Below are 23,268 nucleotides of genomic sequence, written 5' to 3' on the forward strand. Positions count from 1 at the left end.
AACTTTTGTGAAGTTTTGAATAGAGGAGAAAGATCTGGCAAAAGTAGAACTGTGAGGGGAGATCGTGCATGATGGCTAGGTCTGTCAGCAAGTACATGCCTGTGAAAGGCTAAGTTCCAGGTCTGAATCCCAGTCTGGCACACATTTCTCATCTGCAGAAAATCTTCATTTACAAAACCTGATGCGAGAGAATTATTGTATTCTCCTTTACATACTTCAGGAGCAGAAAAATGTGACCCACACTTCAAACATAAACTTTATATTTACTTTTCTTCTACCACTTTGTGATAGAATAATTTAATATTTAAACATGAAAAGCAGTAAGTGATGTATTGTACAAATATTTACTTACTACAAACTAATAATCCTGCCCACATGATGATGGATTTGTAAGCCGAAAATCAGTTCATAATTAAATAAAGTGTTCCAGCGCATAGTTTATGTGTTTTCACACTTAAAAAGAATAATTTTTATATCAGGCAGTTCTCTAATATGTAATTAAACAAAACTGGTCATATGCATAAGGCGTTTAGTATTTCATAACTATTTTAAGATTCTCTGAATTCAAATTCCTTTCATTAGCTTATATTGAGAAATTTTTATAACTGAGAAATTTTTATAACTTCTTTTGTCTTTCATAATACACTGTTTTATTTTGACAGTGTGTTATAATAATATACCATTCGTTTAATTTTGCATTACTGCATGTTTTTGATAAATCTGTCTTTTCTAAGGCTGAAAAAACTGCATTATTTTTTATTTGTTGCCATGACTTTTGCATAATTATTGCACATCACCTCCAAATTTTCATTCACAATCCTTTGTCATATTATTCTAGGATTACCAGAGGCTACATTTTGAAATCATCATTGAGGAAGAGTTTCGTTTCTCTGAGCTTCCTAGCACTTTTCAGTTTGTCACTATACAATATTCATATTCTTGTCTCAAAAGAGCTATAAAATGATCTAATCAAAACATTTGATTGCAGCAGAAGAGATCCAGGTTTTACTTGTATGGTAATTAGTGTCACAGTGGTTTGTGGGTAATTAGTGTCACAGTGATTTGTGGATGTAGATGCAGGAGAGTATAAGTTTGGCATACAAAGATATTGATTAAGACTTTGTCAGTATTACCAATTGAAACTATGAACATCACATACATGCCCCTGCCACCATCATGTGGCGTGATAGCAAAATATATATTGCAGAGAACGGGGATACTTACGATTTCATTGAATGTGAAGTATTTTGAACCTCATTGAGTCATTCTTATAAGAAGTGATTAGACATGGACATGAAAAATATTTTAACATTCAACCTCTGGAACATTCTGTAGTTGCACTGACTTTTCCTGAGTGTATTGGGTACTGTAAAGTTGGTGGCTATTAACCAAAACTTAAGCATTGAAGGACTTCAAAGAGATGTTTGCAATATCAAACCTTCCACAGAAGAAAAGCATTTTAGGGAACTTTCATCAAAATTTAACAGAAGTCATTTACTGCTGAGCAAGGTAATGCAATGGTTAAAGACATTGGATTCACATTTGGCAGAAGCAGAGTGTGAATCACTGTTTGGAACATACATTTAGGTTTTGTCGAGTCCCTTAGTTATTTAAGACAGGTGCCAGGATAGTTAATTTGTAGCAAATACACCCAATTTCTCCCCTGTCCATCTCATAGCCAAATGTGTATTCCATGTGTAATAGAACACAAGGGTGTTTCTTTTTTCTTTTTAAATCATGATCTTTCCTTGTTTTTGCCTTTTGTTGTATGTAATACTCTTCTTCCCAATGATGTTGACAAATATTTTAATCATGTCCACTATGCAAATACACATCCAGCTGTCCACTGTCTCCAGTTTTTGTATTTATGCCCCCATCAGCCAGGCTCATTAGCAGATTTTCAGTATGATCATTGTCTGCACCACTGTTACTGACTCTTCAGATGAGGTGACAAAGGATTGTATCACTTATCACACGGTGATATACTGGCTTCAAGTGGTTCAGTCTGTTCCCTTGCCAGGCCTATCATTTTCTGAAATGATGTTCCACGCAATATTGCTCCCTGATCATACGGAGTACTTTTTCAGTATTTCTCAACTATTGCAATATCTTCATCACACACTGGACTCATGTTGAATGCTAGCTAATAGACAACTGCCATTCAGCTTTCTGTGTTGGTTATGGAAGCCTTCATGGCTAACAAAAAATAGCATCTTGTGGAACAGACTGTTGCATATAGTTGCATATAGTAGGCTTTATTATGCAGGTAGCTAAATTTTTCTTTAAAGCACCAGTACCTCCGAATTTGGCTTTGGAAACTCAGTGTGAAGCACTTGATTGGTTCTAACCACCTGCCTGCATCTATCTATTTTCTATTTCCTATTATCTTCTCTTTCAACCCTCCCTCTCCCAATTATTTTTTTGCTTACGTAATTAGAAACTTCTCTTGTTTTTCTTGACTCATTCTTTTTTTCCCAGAGAATTTTGTTTTGGAACTTCAGATCATGTCCTTAAGTTACAAATGCCAAACAAGTTCGGTATAATATGACGTGGAAGTACGAACCATCTGGAGAACGTAATACTTATGATTTAAAATATGAAATTTTCTAATTGCTCTGACTCCCTGAATGCTCTTCAAGTGATCTAGGGCATTCTCTTTTCATCGTGATGTTTGTAAAAGAGATAGGATTCGGTTCAGTACTAGTTCATCTGGAAATTCAAGGCAAAGAATTGGATGATTTAGCAGTGAAACAGTGATGTGCAGAACCTACTTTGTCACATTTTAAAGTTTCCCTACCAGCATTGCAGAAAATTAATTGAAATGATGGGAAAAATTTGAAAAATAATTCATTTTTGTGGGTTTGATTGCTCCAATTCTAGGCATCTGATTGCTCCAGCTCTTTGCCGTTTTTAAAACAAATGTACATTTTGTTGCTTTTTTTTCAGACCAACTATTTTTGTCAGAATGTTGATAACTTTTTACTCCGAATGCTAAAATATTTTGTGGACTCCCACCTACATAAAGAGGAAAGACCATTGTAATAAAATAAGAGAAACTGGAGCTTGCACAGAAAGATTTAGATGTTCATTTTTCCCGTGTGCTAGTTGAAAGTGGTGCAGTTGAGAAATAATTTGAGACTGGTTCTGTGAAAATGGTCCTGCGAACCCTCTGGTAAGCATTCAAGTGTGAATTGCAAAGTTGCCATATAGATGTAGATATGCAGATGTAGAATGATCAGTGAGGCCAGCAAGTATTATGCAGCCAGCAACCCGACTGTGGTGAATCTCTTTCCAAGCTTCAAAACAAAATGAAGTGCTACTAAATCCCCTCAAGACTGGTTGTTGCCCTCCAGTGCATGGATTCCTCCTCAAACAAGAATAACCAATACTGTCTGGCACTTGTGGCATATGATTGTCATTATTCCATATATCAAAGAGTATCTAGTTTGCAGATGGAAGGGCAGCCCATAGTGTAATTGGGGACATGTTCTTAATTTTCGATTATCACAAGTGCTATATCAACCCCTATTAAATTTTGGCCCATATTCCCAGCTTTTACATACTTGTATTTAACGCCTCTCACTGCATAATTCTTTCAGTTTTCTGTTTTTACATCTATTTATACATCTACCCTTATGTAACCTTTTCAGTAAAGTATTATTTTGTTGTTTTTTTAATTAATTTTGTTTTACTGTCACATAGAATTACAGCAGTTGAGATTTCAGCATTTAGAGCAGTTGAAGACAATGATTCTATGGATAGAAGAGAAATTAACAGAAGAGAAAAGTGGCTTGGAGTCCTTTTATTAAAATTGATATAATTTTCTAAATGAAGATTGCATTATGTAGAGAACAAAAGCTTTCAATTAGTTTCTATTCACAGTTTGGGTTTATAACAGTGACACATGAAACTGAGGGGTGTCCAGTGAGCAATGAATAGATCTGTCTTATGAATTACTATGACAGACAGGAATACAAATAAATGGATCAGGGAATAAACTAGATTGCAACACACAAATTACGAGTAGGATGAAAATAAAATGGGTGTGGACAGAACATTAAATGAGGTGATTTGGATGTTAGTTGAACCAAGGAAGCTCTTTGATGGATTCCAAAAGATATGAAAACACCAAGACAGTGACCAAGTGTAATGTGGATGATTAAAAAGGATGCAGGAGTAACATGAATGCATGTAATTGAAGACTATAATGCACAGAAAAGTCTAGAGGAGGATGTTACACAACAACAGATGTCAAATGGCTGGTAACTGACCATGTACTTGTATTAATCTATTGCAGAAGCCAGTGACTGTTCTGTCACGTTCCCTGAGCACATGTACAGCAATAACAACATTATTTCCTCTTTTCTGCTGCCACAGCTGTTGGTTTCTATTTCCTATTCTGATCTGTTTGTTTTGAGTACCACTGTGGATATTGTTATCATCTCTTGTGTCTGCCTTTTCAGCTCCCCATCAGTCTCTTCTTTTCATTTAGGATAGATTTTTACCCACCAAATAGAGGCAGCTTTGAGCAGTGGACAGACACGTTTAAAAGTAGCCCATTGGAAAGCTATTGGACTGTGTCCTTTGTCAGATGTAATAAGACACGCTCATTCACAACACAGCTCACACAGACATACCCTCTGTCATCACAGGGGTGTGAGGCCTGACTTAGATGAGTAGCAATCTCAACTGGGGTGCATAGCAGGGCTACAGAAGAGGAGTGAGGTATTCAAATCTTTTCAGGTATTCAGATCTTGCCTGTTGGTCTTTTCCTCATCCTATCTGCGTTTTTTAATGTGAGGTCCTGGCCAATTTTCTTGATTAATCTCTGATTAGCTCATTTGCACCAACCTTCTCTCCCATATGTTGGATGGAGAAACCTCTAGTTCCTTAAATTAAGTTTTTTGTCAACTTTCATTCATGGCTGATAATCTGCTACTGATGCTGTATATTAGGCAAGCATTTTTTTTCTGTGAAATTAAAATCAGTGATAAATGTCTCTAAATTAGAAAACTCGGTTATTTATAAATTGTGAATTTCTTAAGTTTTAATGTGAAGAGTTTTGACTGACAATACATATTATGTGCAAGGGGTAGTCATAAAGTTTTAATTATCACATTAAAAAAATGCTTTAGGGATTTCAATATGTGTGTGTGGACTACAGTCATGTACGTGCAAACAAACAAAAAATTAAATATGTAACTTTATTTTTTTGAGGTAATAATTATAACCATATGACTACCCACATACCCGTGTGTGTGTGTGTGTGTGTGTGTGTGTGTGTGTGTGTGTCATATGAAAAACATGTAAACATTGGCATGACATAGATAGGGAGATAAAGATTTACTTGCTACTTTACTTGCAGCTAAATAAGTGGGTGATCAGGTATACGATAACATGCTTCTGTTGGCTTTTGCTTCTTGCAGTGCATATATGGGAGACCAGGAGGTTCAGTGTTTGTGCAGCAAGCTTCATGTGCTGTCCTTCACCACAACACTTCTCCTTCTTGGTATGAAGAAGTGAAAATGAGACTGCCAATACAACTACACTCCAAACACCATCTACTCTTTACATTTTTGCACATATCTTGTGATTCATCAAAGAAGAAGGACAGCTTAGTTGAGACTTGTGTGGGATATTCTTGGACTCCTTTACTTCATAGAGGAAGGTAATGCTGTCATTGAGTGTTAATTTTAATGTGCCTTTTTGAATTTAGTGTAATCCTATTTTTAGTAGCATCACATGGTTTTTTATGAAGATATTGTCATATGAAACCCCACCAACCCATTCCATTCACAGATGATCTGAGGGATGAACACATGTCAGTAACCTTGCACACAATCTTAATTAAAATTTTTGTTGAATGGAATGCTGTTATGGCTTTTGCACACATGGGTTTCCCTCTTCATTCTGATCATGTAAAACGGTGTAAATAAAACATGGGAGCAAAAGCTTTTTTGTGAATCCACATTAAAATAATATCTATATTCTAATGTGAGACTTATTATTGATACCTATTATAAAATCATGGTAAATAAAACTTGTAACACGATAGTGGTTAAAACACTAAAGCTAGCAGTCTTTGTAAATAGAGAACAATAGGCACAAAATCTACAGCTTGATGCCAATAAGGATGTCACTCGGCTCTGGGACATCCTGGGTGAGAAAGAAGGCAGAAATCGTCATCATGTTAAATAGCGTATTGAATAGGAATGTCTGTCTGACATGAGGTTGTACCAAACTAAGATTGCGCGCCTAGTACTGATTAGTATATATTTCATGTGGAAGTAACGATGATTCTTGATAGCCCATTATAGAGGTAGTCCTCTTCAAAAGTGGTGTTTACTTGTATAAATGAGTGTGAAATTAAATTACATCTGTTGTAACATAATGAAAGTTGCTACTTTATGAGTCATTATCATTGGACAATTCAATTTGCCACAGTTGAAAACAGTAGACAGTCAACAGAAGAAGTTCCAATCATGTCAGCATGTCATGAAAAGAACTAAGTCTTTTTGTTGTTAAAAAATAAAAAATAGTTACTGCATATTTTAATGAAGAATTCTGAAACAAAATGCGCCATTAGATTAAATTTCACTAACAGTATTTGTTAAATTTATAACCAGCCTTTTCCATGTAATGACTGTTTGTTTGAACGCAATAAGCGAGCTGTAATTCTTACAATGAACTAAAAAAATAGTACTGTATTGGTAATAATAAGCACACCAACACCCAAGTAATATGCTGTACGGGCTTGAATCAATGAGTACGAGTGAAATGATAAGAAAAGATAGGAAATGTATTTGTGGAGGAAAAAAAATGAGGATTCTACAATGTGTAGATTCAAATGTTGGATCTTGAGTTCAATCAGTGAAGGACTTTCAGCTTCCACACTGAACACGTTTGTGAGTTTGTGATAAATCAGCCCAACATCACAACCAATTTGAGATAGTCTTGTTCCATGGCAAAAAAAAAAAAAAAAAAAAAAAAAAGAAAATAACATTCAGCCATTAGTGTATGATCGTTTGGATAAACTCACTTGGTGCAGAGTGGTTTGTTAGCATGAGAGTATTGGGATTTCTACTTGATGGCAACACCCTGAGAATTGCGTGGATAACCATTTCCATCTTCACATCCACCATGGATGTATTGGATGCTAAAATGGGGGCAAAAAATAGGAAAATAATGCTGCTGCTTGACAAGTGTTCAACACACCCTGACTTTCTGCAGCCCAGAAACATTGAGGTAGTGTTCCTGCCTCCCAGTTGTATGGGTGAGATTCAGCTGTTAGATCTGGGAATCATCCATTCATTTAAGTGGAAATATAGAAAAATGTTAGTCCAGAAGGCTATGTTTATGCACGATAATGGCATGGACCCAAAATCTATGATCGTGTAACTTTTGGATGGTGTGCATTATGTAGCCAAAGCATAGATGGGTGTGACTCCTTTCACTATTTCTAACTGTTTCATGAAAGCAGTATTTAAGTTCACAGGGAACAGACAGGAACCACTGGAAGAAGATGTGTGTTACCTATTGATTTTTCTGTGACAGGCATGTCGTCTATGTTTTAAAAATATGTCTGTGTGTCAACAGTAGATAACATTATTACCAAACATTTTGAAGAAGGAAAGAGAGTGGAGATTGGTGAAGAGGATCATGAAGGTGATGATCAAGAACCAGTTGTGCCAAGCAGAAGATAAGCTATGGAAACTATTAACATTTTGAGGCAGTGCATTGGTAGAGGATCAGGTGGTGATAATGCATTTGATGCTTTGTGTGCTGTGGACAGATAAGTAGAGCTGATTGCTGTTAGAAAGAAACAAAAACAGTTAGTTATTTCAGATATTTTTTAAAGAGGGTAGACTTAAATTGCCGTAATTTCGTATTTTGAACGATATAAAGGGAATGAGAATAAGAGTAATTTATTCATTTTCAGTTGTTGTTTTTCTTATACTTTCCTGTATTTTACACTTTCATGCATTTTACACTTTTTTGGGTTTGTCCACTGAAAATCATAAAAAGGCGATTTTACTGTATATTTATATATTATGTGCATATATATGTATTAAAAAATATGCGGTCTATACCCCTCTGAATATGAGTGATGTGTAAAAATTTGGTGTAATAACTTTTTGAGATTTTTGGAAGCAATAGTAAAACACCGACTTGTCTTTATATAGAAGTATATATTATCCAGTATATATTATTGGTTGCCCTTTTAATAAGCAGTGGTAAGGCATTATTAAAATTCAGACTGGTTCACTATTGGTTTAAACTCAGTGTTAAACTGCAATATGTAGATTGTACCAAACATTAATTAATATACATATCTGTCATTAAATTATGGAAAACCCAGGATGGAATAAAAAAAAATGAGTTAAGATAGATCGCTGCTCACTACATGGAGGATGCATTGTGTGGCAGACGGGGGCATTTAAAAGGTTTGATATCATAGGCTATCTGACCAGGTCATTTGCCAGATCTAGAAACACACATATGCGCAACTCAAATACACATAACCACTGTTGTCTATGGGTGCTGAGTCCCAACTGTGGTGCGCAGCAATCTCAGCTGAGGTGGATAGTGGGAGTATAGAAGAAGCATGGGGCAAGGACAGGAGGGATTTCAGGGCAAGAGGGAAGGAAGGGAAAGGTGCCTTTGGGAGTGTGCAGAGGGCTGGTAGAGACAGGATGCTACTAGGTGTAGCATTGAGAGAGAATGCTGGGGGAAAGGGGAAAGAGCTTGGCCACAGTTTCACAGTGGCCATTCATGTGGACAGACAGCTTGTCAGTATCCATGTTCGTGTAGAATACTACACAGTGGTTGCAGCTAAGTTGGCAGCCTGCATGGCTGCTTCCAAAGGTGGCCTTTGATGGCGTAGGAAATGCTGAGACAGGAATGGAGTAGGTGGTAGTAAGAGGATGTATGGGATAGGTCTTGCATCTAGGTCTGTTGCAAGGATATGAGCCATGAAGAAAGGACTTGGCAGCAGGGACAAAGTAATGAGGGATAAGGATATAGCACAAGTTGAACGGGCGGCAGAGTACTGTGTGTCTTATATAAGACACTAATCATTTTGTCAACCAACTCTCCACACTTATCCCTGTAACAGCCGTTGCCTTCTTATCACTGTTGGTGCCACCTCCCTCTACACTAATATCGCAATGCCCATGGCCTTGCCTCCATTGAACATTACTTCTCAAAGTGCCTGATTTACTCCAAACCTACAACTTCCTTCCTGGTCACCCTGACCAAATATATCCTCAAATACAGTTACTACTCCTTTGAAGACATCACAAGTCTATGGTACAGTCATGGGCACCTAAATGGCACAAACCTATACTAACCTATTCATGGACCATCTAAATTCTAGATGAACCCTTCCTAACCATTCAAAATCTTGGTTCAAATTTATTGATGATGGCTGGACCAAGGATGAGGACACTATCCTCATTCCTCCAAAACCTCAACATCATCTCCCCCCTTTTGCTTCACTGGCCCTTCTTAATCCAACAAGTCACCTTCCTCAATGTTGACTACATCAGTACCTCCATTCATATCAAACCTACCAACCACCAGCAATATCTCCACTTCAACAGCTGCTACTCATTTCCCACCAAGAAGCCTTCAATAGTTACCTGTGGTCATCATACCTGCAGAGATAAGCCATATCCTTCTGAATATACCAAGAGTCTCACAGAGGCCATCATAGTCCGAAATTACCCTCCCCATCTTGGCCAAAAACAGGGGATCCCACACCTTATCTCTTTGTTCATCTACCATCCTCCACATACCCACTGACCAGTTGCAAAGGAGCACTCTCCTTGTGACTCAGTATGACCCATGACTGCAGCAACTGAATCAGGTACTCCGTCAGGGCTTCAGCTACTTTTTGTTGTGCCCTGAAATGAGAAATACTCTTTTCACTATTCTTTCCAAATCTCCTTGGTGTGATAGCTAATAATACCAAATAATATTTTTTTTTAAATATGCTTTTCTGCCACTTAATGTCTTCTCTACGCGGCGAGTAACAGTTGATCCTATTTCATATAAATAAGTGTAAAATAGAAAACAGTTGTAATATAAAATTGAATCTGACTGCCTGAATGACTTACTGTAATATAAGTTTATAGTGAGCTATATTTTGTCCGGTTATTCCACATTGTATTCCCCTATGAAGAGCTGAGTAGTACCATTTGCTTTGGAAGCAGTTAGTAAATTAAACCTATTTAGTGAAAAGACTGTCATCAAACATAGAACTGTATAAGTTTGTGGTTAAGCATCACACAATTTATTGCTTCCTCTGCAATTGAACAGAAACATTTTGACACAATAGCATCTTTTTTCACATATTTTATGAATGGAAAGCCCATTCTCTTGTGCTCTTATTTGCATTGTCTGATTTTTATGGCATCTCGCAATCTATGCACCACGTAAACAATTACTTATGATGTCTTAGTCCAGTGGTGTTTCTCTCTCTTTGACCTCAATATTTTTTTATTCTTTCACTCTATTTCCTCTATTCCTTAGTGAAGATTCTTTTGCACTTGCTATTTTGTTTCTTCTGAAAACCTACAAAGGTGACTTTATTATTGTATGTTGTCACTTCCTGTATCTGATTAATATTGAGAAATTGTTTTTGTTCAACTTCTGTCATTTCTTTATAAAATGCATGAGGTATCATTTTCATTATTTGTATTGTGGTTTGAATTAAAATGTTAATTGTTATTTCAGTGTAAAGCGGTGTCATTTGTGCAATTGATGATGTTATCGGTATGTGTTCTTGTCTTCCTAGTGTGTCTCAAGTGCTACACAGAATTCTTATTGCAGGTTAAACGTTGAAGACCAAATACTTCCAGTTGCAGTTAATCTTCCTCCAGGCTATTTAGCAGTGCAGCCACTGGGATTGGGAAAAGGGGTATTGTTAAATGATTTTCCTCTATTCATTTTATTTTCAAACATATTTATGTTATTTCCAAACAGTAGCAAAGTTGTAATTCTCTTCATTTGGTTTTGTATTACAAGAAAATATGTATGCTCCATCTAGTTCAAGAAGTGTTTAATATGATTGAAATATGGTGTATTCTGTGAACTATGCTTACTTTGGGTATTCATAATAGGCACATACTTAATTGTCTTGTAAAATACCTCCACCATCTGTGTAAAAGTGCAGCAGTGTTGGATGAACCAAATGTGTGTTTTGGTACGGTAGGGTATCAGAAGAGCAACTCTGATCTTTAAGAAAAATAAGTCTCCTGGTCCAAACTGGTTTTATTCAGTCAATTTGGGCAGCTGTCGAACATAATTGACAAATTTGTTAAATGAATCACTTCATCAAGATCAGATTTTGTAAGTCTGGAATTTGGCAATTCGTGAAAAAAAAAAAAAAAGAAGGGGGGGGGGGGGGGGGAAATGGCAAATAAAGCTCTCACTGCTTTAGAAAGATATCACCCATTTTGTCTGTCAAGACAAATATGTTAATATGTTAGATTGCTACTCGTCATGTAGAGGAGACATTGCATGGCAGACAGACACACCAAAAGACAGCTATACATCTAAGCTTTCAACAAAAGGCCACCTTCTAAAGAAGGAAACACACACACATTCAGACAAGCACATCTCCTATGTCTGACCACTCACTCTGACCACTGAGATGTGTTGGCAGAAAGATCATGTGTATAGCAGTCTTTTTGTTGTGCGTATCTGTGACTCAACATGTCCTTTATATGACGAGTAACAGTTTTCGTTGTATTCGTTATTCGGTCTGTGCTAGATTTTCCATTGTTTAAATCTCTTGAGAAGTACAGGAAAATGTGTGTGTGTTTGAAGTATTTGGCGTTTTGACAGACAAAATGGCTGATATATTCTTACAGTCATGACCTTCCAAATTTAGGGAATCTGATCTTGATGAAGTGATTCATTTAAAAATTTTGTAAAGTGTGACACAATTCTGTGACAGCTTCCTGAAGTGATTGCACAAATCCAGTTAGGATCAGGAGACTTACTTTCCCCTTGTTTCATAAAAAAATACCAGAGCTGCTCTTCTATTCCTCTACCATAACACAGAACACATTTGGTTCATCTAAATCTGTGCATTTTACCCAGATGGTGATGGCATTTCACAAGATGATTAAGTATGTAGCTATTACGAATATACCCAAGGCTACCTGGCTTTTTGGAATGAGTCCATAAAATCAATGTAAGCCACTGTGGTTTGAAATGAAAATGTTGATTATGCTGACAAAATTCTCTTAGTTACCAGAACAGCATTAAGGAGAAGAAAAGTGCAGCTTGATTTTAACCCAACTAAGAAGCCCCTGTGCTGGTCATTATGTTAATGAAGTGTCTTACAAAACTACATACATTGAGCTTAAAGAAAATGTTTCTCTAATAAGAAACCATAGTATTAACCTCAAGGAGGTGTGTCTGTGTATAGCATGCACCAATCACAAAAACATTTTTTTGTACCATTCCATTGTTGTTTTACAATAGTGAGCCTATACCTATTCCTTGATTACTGCAGCAGCTTACACAGTGATGAGTTGTGCTCTTACACGTTTGAGTGAGCAGCAGTAAAGTATAATAAACAGCGAGCTAGGTCAGAAAAACTTTATGATCCATGCAAGAAAATGACCCAGATCCTGTGAGCTAGCAGCACAATCCCACAATGAGGCAGTTATCTATAAGATAATTAGTAATCAAACAAGTGGTTGGCAGAGATCTGATGCAGCTGTGCTGTTTAATGCTTTGAGTGGATCATTATTGTGTCATAACACGTGTTCGTGGCAACAGAGTGATGGAATGATAGGTTATTTGGTTATTATTGTTTAACTAATGAGTGATTTAGCACATATAATGTAAGTTTATTTCACCATTGTTTAATTAAACTAAAATTAAACTGTGATTTTTCTCATACATGTTTACCTTGGTTACATGAAGACAGCTATTCTTTACATATGTACAAAGTACACCGTGTGCCTGCTCATGTTATGAAAATTAGCACACGCACTCGAGGGTTAAAAAAGCTGCTCAGTAAAACAAAACAATAACTAAAACAAAGTGCACATCTTCGTACATATGCAAATTCAAAATCAGCTGTTGAGTAACATTCAGTGTCACACTGATTCACCCTCTTTACTATAACATGCTTGAAAATTTCTGTCCAAAGATGGTCGATATACTGCAGCTCAAATCTGTCCTACTCTCTGATTAAAGACCTCCTGAAGTTGGCCAGTTTGTGAAGAAAGTTTCTATGATGGCATATTGCAAATTTCAGTTGATCCTAAACATTCTCAGTCCTGTTCATGTTTAGCAGATATTGATTCCATACCATTAGGTTAATTCCTGCCTGCTGAAGAAGGTGTTCTCGAGATGGGCAGGTGTGCTTGTGCCTCATTGTCTTGCAAATTATACTTACCACTGAAATGTTGCCTGTAAGATTAGAGAATGGGTTGGAGAATCCTGTGCTATTACTCCACAGCAGTCAAACTATTCTTGGAACTGATGAGATGCAACTGACATCAGTACAAGATATTGGCCAAAGCATCGCTGATCCACAGTCTGCCAAACCTGTGGGATTACGTGTCTAAGATATGCATTGATACCTGGCCACTTCAACACTCTTGTACAATATCATCAATGTAAAATAAATCTTGTACTCATATAAGTGAAGAGAACCCAATGCCATTGACCCAGATTCCATTCTGGGTGTTTCCTTGCACACCTTCATTGTACAGGAAGTTTTGCAGTGTTGTTCATAATGGGTGCCTAATGGTCAAATTGATCTTGTGGAGAGGGTTTGTATTGTCCAGGTCAACACAGCCCTCCCAGTTCTCTCCAAAGAGGTGTCACATTTCTTCTTCTTCTTCTTCTTCTTCTTTTTTTGTCTTCTTAGGGAATATATGAGCCATAATTTGTAGGTAGCAGTCTTCAGGTTGTGTTGTTAACCATGAGTGATCACCATGGTGTTGAGCATCAGTGTTTCATGTCTCATAAATCTGATTGTTTGAAAGACATCCTGTTGATGTAGGTCAAATTGGTCAGCAGATTTCCAAGCTGAAAGTGCATGCAGTACCATGTTCTGAGCTCCAAATGAGCCTTCGAGACACATTGACAGGCTGAACAGCACACACAAGCCACACACCGTTTATAATTAGGGGCACAGTGAGATTTGCAGAACTGCACTGAGAAGGCAGGCCTGCCTCCATTTCATAGTTCACTGTACGAACTGATTCCTGTGGTCAAAAGAATATTGAGAAAGAAGTCTCCACTTAAACAGATCATGTAATTGGACAAATTATTTTAATAATTTCTCAGTTGTGTTCTGGCTATGAATTAATTTAATCTCTGTTTCTATGACAGTGAACGTTTGTATCTGTTGTATGACTGTTCATCAACCACCACTTTAGATCAAATAAATTACCCTTACAAATGCTGTGGAAGAATGTTATTGTTTGTAAATATTTATATAAATAAATTAAATTTAATAAAGTACATATTTATATAAATAATATATTGCTTGTAAATATTTACTTTCTGTTATAAAAATGATTTTTCATGTATAATTTTAATTTTAAATTTCATCTTCAATTTTATTTTTTTATTATTTTATAGTAAACAGAGAAGTTAGATCACTTGTCCAACATACAAGAGTCTGCAGAGGGAGTGGTATGAACTCAGACTACCATCTTATTATAGCAAATATAAATCTATTGGCTTGCTGAAATAAATAGAAAATAAATAAATAAATAAATTACACAATACCAAAGAAGCAGCTTTTAAAGTATATCTATTACAAGAAGAAGTATAAAACATCAGTACCGATGATGACTTGCACAGTATCTCCAGAACAAAGTCCCACACAACAGTGTAAACACAGAATGAGGAAACAAGTCATGCATTAACAGAGCTGGGGTGAATGCTGTAGGAAAAAGGAAGAAATCCAGAAAGAAGAATAGTATCAGAATATGGAATGATGAAATGGAGAATATAGCTAAAGAAAAACAGAAAGCTTCCCTCATAAATCTATGTGATAATAATACATTAGAGACATGATAGTGCAACTTGGCCATGACAGTAGCAAGGAAAGCTCATCAAGAACAGTGGGACAGATTTATATTAACTATTGAAAATGATGTACGCGGTAGACAAAAGGTGGCCTATAAACTCATGAAACAACAAGCAAGAATAAATGTCATAGATAAAGAGACTTCACAGAAAAATTATTAGGAACTATGAACTGAAGGTGGTGACAAAGGGGATGAAGGGGACCAACTTGTATATCAAGGAGATATCACATTTGATGAGATACATGAGGCTCTGAAACAGATGAAAAACAGGAAAACTGCAGGCCCTGATATAATCAACGTAGGAATCATTAAATATTGAGGATTAAAGTTATATCTCTTAAATGAATGCTGGAAGGTGAGTGTGGTACTGGAATCATGGAAGACAGTGGAGATGATAGTAATGTACAAAAATGGAGGAAGAATTGTCTGTACAAACTATAGAGGAATAAGCCTACTAAACCTTATAAGCTTACCCTAAGAATTATTAACAGTACAGTGGTAAAGTTACCTGATACACTCCTAATGGAGGGTCAAAATGGCTTTAGAAAAGGATGATCTTGCAGTGACTTTGTTACTATTGTATGCCATTTAAATCTGAAAAACAACAAGAATACGACCTGGAAATTTGTATAGCATTCTTAGGTTATGAAAATGGTTTGGATGGACTGAACAGAAGCAAGCTTTGGAACATATTGGAAAAATGAGGGTATTCAAGATCTTGGATACAAATAATAAAGAGTTTGCATCACCACACAGAAATTATATATTAAAAAAAAAAGTAATGACCTTCGAAGGTTAATTTACAGTGCACTCCAAAATAGTACTAGATGAACATTCACTAGAACAGTTGTCACGTTTTCAGCTTGTAAAGTGTAATATTAAATGTGAACATGAAATGACATTACTGATAAATAAGTTTCAAGTGATATGTGAAAAATACACATGACATGAACTATAACACAGATGATGTGACTTACCGAACGAAAGTGCTGGCAGGTCGATAGACACACAAACATACACACGAAATTCAAGCTTTTGCAACAAACTGTTGCCTCATCAGGAAAGAGGGAAGGAGAGGGAAAGACGAAAGGATGTGGGTTTTAAGGGAGAGGGTACGGAGTCATTCCAATCCCGGGAGCGGAAAGACTTACCTTAGGGGGAAAAAAGGACAGGTATACACTCGCACACACACACACATATGAATCCGCACATACACAGACACAAGCAGACATTTGTAAAGGCAAAGAGTTTGGGCAGAGATGTCAGTCGAGGCAGAAGTACAGAGGCAAAGATGTTGTTGAAAGACAGGTGAGGCATGAGCGGCGGCAAATTGAAATTAGCGGAGATTGAGGCCTGGCGGATAACGAGAAGAGAGGATATACTGAAGGGCAAGTTCCCATCTCCAGAGTTCTGACAGGTTGGTGTTAGTGGGAAGTATCCAGATAACCCGGACGGTGTAACACTGTGCCAAGATGTGCTGGCTGTGCAGCAAGCATGTTTAGCCACAGGGTGATCCTCATTACCAACAAACACTGTCTGCCTGTGTCCATTCATGCGAACGGACAGTTTGTTGCTGGTCATTCCCACATAGAAAGCTTCACAGTGTAAGCTGGTCAGTTGGTAAATCACGTGGATGCTTTCACATGTGGCTCTGCCTTTGATTGTGTACACCTTCCGGGTTACAGGACTGGAGTAGGTGGTGGTGGGAGGGTGCATGGGACAGGTTTTACGCCGGGGGCAGTTACAAGGGTAGGAGCCAGAGGGTAGGGAAGGTGCTTTGGGGATTTCATAGGGATGAACCAAGAGGTTACGAAGGTTTGGTGGACGGCGGAAAGACACTCTTGGTGGAGTGGGGAGGATTTCATGAAGGTATATGTATAAAAACAAAGATGATGTAACTTACCAAACGAAAGCGTTGGGACATTGATAAACACACAAATAAACACAAACACACACACACAAAATTCAAGCTTTCGCAACCCACGGTTGCTTCATCAGGAAAGAGGGGAGGAGAGGGAAAGACGAAAGGATGTGGGTTTTAAGGGAGAGGGTAAGGAGTCATTCCAATCCCGGGAGCGGAAAGACTTACTATAGGGGGGAAAAAAGGACGGGTATACACTCGCACACACGCTCATATCCATCCGCACATATACAGACACAAGCAGACATATGTAAAGGCAAATAGTTTGGGCAGAGATGTCAGTCGAGACGGAAGTACAGAGGGAAAGATGTTGTTCAATGACAGGTGAGGTATGAACGGCGGCAACTTGAAATTAGTGGAGGTTGAGGCCTGGTGGGTAACGGGAAGAGAGGATATATTGAAGGGCAAGTTCCCATCTCCAGAGTTCTGATAGGTTGGTGTTAGTGGGAAGTATCCAGATAACGCAGACAGTGTAACACTGTGCCAAGATGTGCTGGCTGTGCACCAAGGCATGTTTAGCCACAGGGTGATCCTCATTACCAACAAACACTGTCTGCCTGTGTCCATTCATGCGAATGGACAGTTTGTTGCTGGTCATTCCCACATAGAAAGCTTCATAGTGTAAGCTGGTCAGTTGGTAAATCACGTGGATGCTTTCACATGTGGCTCTGCCTTTGATTGTGTACACCTTCCGGGTTACAGGACTGGAGTAGGTGGTGGTGGGAGGGTGCATGGGACAGGTTTTATGCCGGGGGCAGTTACAAGGGTAGGAGCCAGAGGGTAGGGAAGGTGCTTTGGGGATTTCATAGGGATGAACCAAGAGGTTACGAAGGTTAGGTGGATGGCGGAAAGACACTCTCGGTGGAGTGGGGAAGATTTCATGAAGGATGGATCTCATGCCAATGACAAACCTCCCTCTGGACACCACAGCACATCAACAACAGATGATAGCTTCGAAGCTGTGAAGAAAATTGATTTGGAAACTCATCGAATTACCATAAGAGAAGTTGCTGAGGGTGTTTGCATATCGGTTGGCTCATGCGATGCAATTTTTTCAGATGTTTTAGGCATGAGACATGTGTCAGCGAAGTTTGTTCCAAAACTTCTCAATTTTGACCAGAACAGTCACACGAGCATTGCTCAGGAGCTCTTGAATGATGTCAATGATGATCCTGATTTCTTCAAAAGGGTCATAACTGGTGATGAAACAGGGGTTTATGGTTATGACTTCGAAACCAAAGCCCAATCGTCCCAGTGGAAGCATCCCGAAGAGCCAAGACCAAAAAAAGCATGCCAAGTTGGATCAAATTACTGTGGCATAGGGAATCATGAATTTTTGCCTCACGGTCGTATGGTCAATAAGGAGTATTAACTTGACAGTATGCACCATTTGCGAGAAGCAGTATGCAAAAAAAGTCTGGAATTGTGAAAAAACAGTTCATGACTTTTGTATCACGACAATGCATGTGCTCATTCATTGTTGCTTGTGAGAGATTTTGTGGCATAAAACAGCACGACAATCATTCCTCAACCACCATATTCCCTGTATTTGGCCCCCTGTGACTTTTTCCTGTTCCCAAAACTGAAGAAACTTATGAAAGGACAAAGATTTTCAATGATTGAGGAAATAAAAACTGCATTGCTGGAAGTACTGAAGGCTGTACAAAAAAGTGCTTATGAGAAGTGCTTTGAGGATTGGAAGAAGCATTGGCACAAGTGTATTCTATCTGAGGGTGATTACTTTGAAGAGGACAACATAAATATTGATGAATAAATGAATATTTTTTCATAAAAATATAAAGTCACTTTACTTTATGAACACATCTTGTATAGCTTCAATGAAGATGGAATGGGCTATAAGCCTACACACTGAAGGAAATAATGAGAATATTGCTGCTCAGATTATTTGTGCTTAAAAACTACAGTTTAATTATGTAACAAAATTTTTGCTGAAAAATTCTGTTTCACCAACAAATCAAATTTAGAGTCATTACAGTTAAAACCTTGGTAAGTTCATTCCCTGTTTCCTGGGTCCCTGTACTATTATGCATATTTTAGGCCCAGTTAATCTTCTGGTTAAGGACAACCCCACAGCTAAGCAATATAGGTCCGTCTTAATCAAATTAAGTTTGGTAGGCCACTTGTTGGGTTACCCCTGCGTTGGTGTTTGAGGGGGGGGAGGTTGAGCTGTGTGCGGCTTGTGTTGGTGCCATTGGTAGGTTGGCATTGTGTAATAGGGATAGTGGTGTCTTGTTTTCTTCTTCTGTTTACTGGTGCCACTATGTTTGCTAGCGTTGTCTGCCCGTGAGTGGCAGCATCAGCGTTTATCGATATCTAGTACCCGTACTATCTTTGGACTGACCTCTAGTATTTCTGGGTCTTTGTGTGTCGGAGTTCAGTGGAGTTCTGGATTAGGTAGTTCAGTTGAGTTGGGACCGGGCAGCAGTGAGGTCCGCACAGCGCCAGGACTCTCCGGGACAGCTGGCAATACATGCGCTGCCCGATGGAATGATGTGGTCACGAGAGTTCACGACCACATCGAAGTCCGGATTCAGCAAGTTTAAGTTGAATTGTTATATTCAAGTAGTGCAACCTTCACTCTGTGTGTGTGGCCATCCGTCAATGTGACCTCATGGAATAATTTGTCAGTCAATTATTCATACTGGGACGTTTGCCTTGCCTAACTTGTTCGAGAGTGACCGTTGGTTGGTCATTCGGTCGTTCGTCTCAACGCACGATGTGTATTTGGTCTTCTGACCACTTCTGGGTTCTCTGTGTTTGTGTCAACTTGTAATTCATCCTTGTTGCTCCACAGTGACTGGTTTTAGTATTGTTTGAGTTGTTTGTGGTATTGGTTTCGCGGATCCGTGTGTATCTAGTGTGGTTTTGAATGAGCAGTCATTTTAACGCTGTCTGCGTACTGGATTTGTGGAGGCAACTTGTCGTGATTACCTTGGATTACTCTTGCGTTTGAATATGTTCTCTTATATAATGTTTGTCATTTTATGATGTCAAGATTGTAGTCCGCCCGTCTTCCTGGCATGGGTTATTCCATCGTTGTATTGGGCATTGGACATTAGGTAGATTTTGCGAGAGTGAGTTGCCATCCTGTTAACTGAGTATAACACTGGGCTGCCTGTCTCACCACTTACGCAACTGTAGGGACTTTTCCCAGGTCGATCCTTGGAGCACTGTCCGTGGATCACTCCCTTCTTATTAGGTCCGATTGTGTCAGTTGTTTAAAAGTAATATTTTGTTTCAATTATTTCTATTGCTTGTGGCCTTCAGCTGACAAATAATTTGAATTCTTCTTAAAGAGGCCTTCAGCCACCAGTGTAGCTTGTGTTACAGTCAATTTTCTAATGATTGTTTCAAAAATTATTTTGGTATTTTTAATGTGTAATTGTCTTCCCCATTAGTAATTCAGGCCTTCAGCCGTTAATTGTTCGGAAGTATTGCTCGTGGCCTTGAGCCGACAATAATTTGAATTCTTTCTTAATAAGGCCTTCAGCCGTCAGTGTAGCTTGTGTTACAGTCAATTTTTTTAATGATTGTTTTAAAAATTATTTTGGTATTTTTAACGTGTAATTGTCTTCCTCACTTGTAATTCAGGCAAATGAGGAGGACAAATACACATAAAAAATACCAAAATAATTTTTAAAACAACCAAATAAAAAAAATATTGACTGTGACATGAGCTAAACTGACGCCTGAAGGCCCCGTCTACACCTTTCCTGCTTTCCCTTAGTCCCACGCTAGGGAAAGCAGGAAAAGGTGTGGACGGGTCCTAATCAGTTACCATTGGTTGCACAGTAAACACACACACACACACACACACACACACACACACACACACACACATACATTTATTTAAGGAAATAATTTTATTTGTCGGCTGAAGGCCACAAGGAATACTTCCCGAACAATTAACGGCTGAAGGCCTGAATTACAAGTGAGAAAGACGACTACACATTGAATAATACCAAAATAATTTTTAAAACAATCATTTTTTAAAAAAAGTGACTGTAACACAAGCTACACTAACAGCTGAAGGCCTTATTAAGAATAATTCAAATTATTTGTCGGCTGAAGGTCACAAGCAATAGGAATAATTTAAACAAAATATTATTTTTAGACAATTGACACAATCAGACCAAATAAAAAAGGGGAGTGATCCACAGACAGTGCTCCAAGGATCGACCTGAGAAAAGTCCCTACAGCTGCGTAAGCGGTGAGACAGGCAGCCAAGAGTTACGTTCACCTAACAGGATGGCAACTCAAACTAGAGACAGTTTAAATGCTGATCAATCCTCTTACCAAATCCACCTAACGTGTGATAACCAGTAAAACTATGGCTGGTCTGTTCCTAAAGACTGGAAAGTAGCACAGGTCACACCAATATTCAAGAAAGGAAATTGGAGTAACCCATTGAATTACAGATCCACTTAATAACTGACCTCAACTTGCAGTAGGATTTTGGAGCATATACTGTACTCGAACATTATGAATCACTTTGAAGAAAATGACTTATTGATACATAACCAACACGGATTCAGAAAATATCGTTCTTGTGTAACACAGCTAACTCTTTATTCCCGTGAAGTAATGAGTGCTGTTGACAAGGGATCTCAGATCGATTCCATATTCCTAGATTTCCAGAAGGCTTTTGATACCGTTCCTCAAAAGTGACTATTAATCAAATTGCGTGCATATAGAGTATCGTCTCGGTTGTGTGACTGGATTCGTGATTTCCTCTCAGAGAGGTCACAGTTCATAGTGATAGACGGTAAATCATCGAGTAGAACAGAAGTGATATCTGGCGTTCCACAAGGTAGTGTCATAGGCCCCCTCCTGTTCCTGATTTATATAAATGATCTAGGTGATAATCTGAGCAGCCCCCTTAGATTGTTTGCAGATGACGCTGTAATTTTCCATCAAGTAAAATCATCAGATAATCAATTCCAGTTACAAAATGATCTAGAGAGAATTTCTGTATGGTGCGAAAAGTGCCAATTGGCACTAAAAAAAGAAAAGTGCGAGGTCATCCACATGGGTACTAAAAGAAATCCATAAATTTTGGGTATACAATAAATCGCACAAATCTAAGGGCTGTCAGTTCGACTAAACACCTAGGAATTAAAATTACGAACAACTTAAATTGGAAAGACCACGTAGGTAATGTTGTAGGGAAGGCGAAACAAAGCCTGCACTTTGTTGGCAGAACACTTAGAAGATGCGGCAAACCCACTAAAGAGACGCCTACATAACATTTGTCCATCCTCTGCTGGAATATTTCTGCGCGGTGTGGGATCCTTACCAGGTAGGATTGATGGAGGACATTGAAAACGTGCAAAGAAGGGCAGCTCGTTCTGTGTTATCGCGTAATTGGAGTGAGTGTGTCACTGATATGATACACGAGTTGGGGTGGCAGTCACTGAAACAAAGGAGGTTTTCTTTGCGATGAGATCTATTTACGAAATTTTAATCACCAACTTTCTCTTCTGAATGGGAAATTTGTTTGTTGACACCCACCTACGTAGAGAGAAATGATCGTCATAATAAAATAAGGGAAATCAGAGCTCGTATGGAAAGATTTAGGTGTTCCGTTTTCGCATGCGCGATTTGAGAGTGGAATGGTAGAGAAGTAGAATGAAAATTGTGGCATCGATAGCCACGATGCCAAGGCGTAAATGCAAGTACTTAAGTTGGCACTACGACCGACACCGATGATAGCGCCCTCTAGCAGGCGCTGTTCAGCTCTATGAGCACCACTGCAGACTCATCCCATTTGATCAAGAGCAGACGGCCAGGACACTTCGCTTCAGCTTTGCTCTACATATGACGGGTGTCAGCATCTCACCTCATTGCAAGCTATGTAACTATGTATTAACTTGTTTTTTGCGCCAGTAAACCAGTTTTACTTACATACAGTACCAACGTAATTTTCCTGCTACTGTTCCTACCCATGTGCTGCCTTCCAGGCGGGATAAAAAAAAAAAAAAAAAAAAATAAAATAAAAAAAAATAAAAAAAAAATAAAAAAAAAACCGGTTCGATGAACCCTCTGCCAGGCACTTAAGTGTGAATTGCAGAGTAACCATGTAGGTGTAAATTTAGACGATGGAATAATTCATGCGAGGATGAAGTGACAGACAGCACTGCGTCTTCAGAAGGCAGAAGGAATCACTACAACCAAGGTAGACAAAAAAACCACAATCCACACTGCAAACAAGGAGGCTGTTGAATTACACGTCTTGCCAGACAGCATCGGCAAGAC

General features: G+C 38.3%; 1 protein-coding gene across 1 annotated transcript in view; it reads left to right on the plus strand.

Moving 5' to 3' along the window:
- Positions 1-23,268, plus strand: part of LOC124615809 (dedicator of cytokinesis protein 9) — a 343,132-nt gene that overhangs the window by 135,106 nt on the left and 184,758 nt on the right. Inside the window, exons 15-16 of the mRNA XM_047143949.1 lie at positions 5,427-5,668; positions 10,834-10,921. Of these exons, the coding sequence (XP_046999905.1) occupies positions 5,427-5,668; positions 10,834-10,921 (330 nt within the window). The remainder of the gene's footprint in view (positions 1-5,426; positions 5,669-10,833; positions 10,922-23,268) is intronic.

The sequence above is a fragment of the Schistocerca americana genome, chromosome 5 (genome assembly GCF_021461395.2).
Source record: "Schistocerca americana isolate TAMUIC-IGC-003095 chromosome 5, iqSchAmer2.1, whole genome shotgun sequence".
NCBI classification, from domain to species: Eukaryota; Metazoa; Arthropoda; class Insecta; order Orthoptera; family Acrididae; genus Schistocerca; species Schistocerca americana.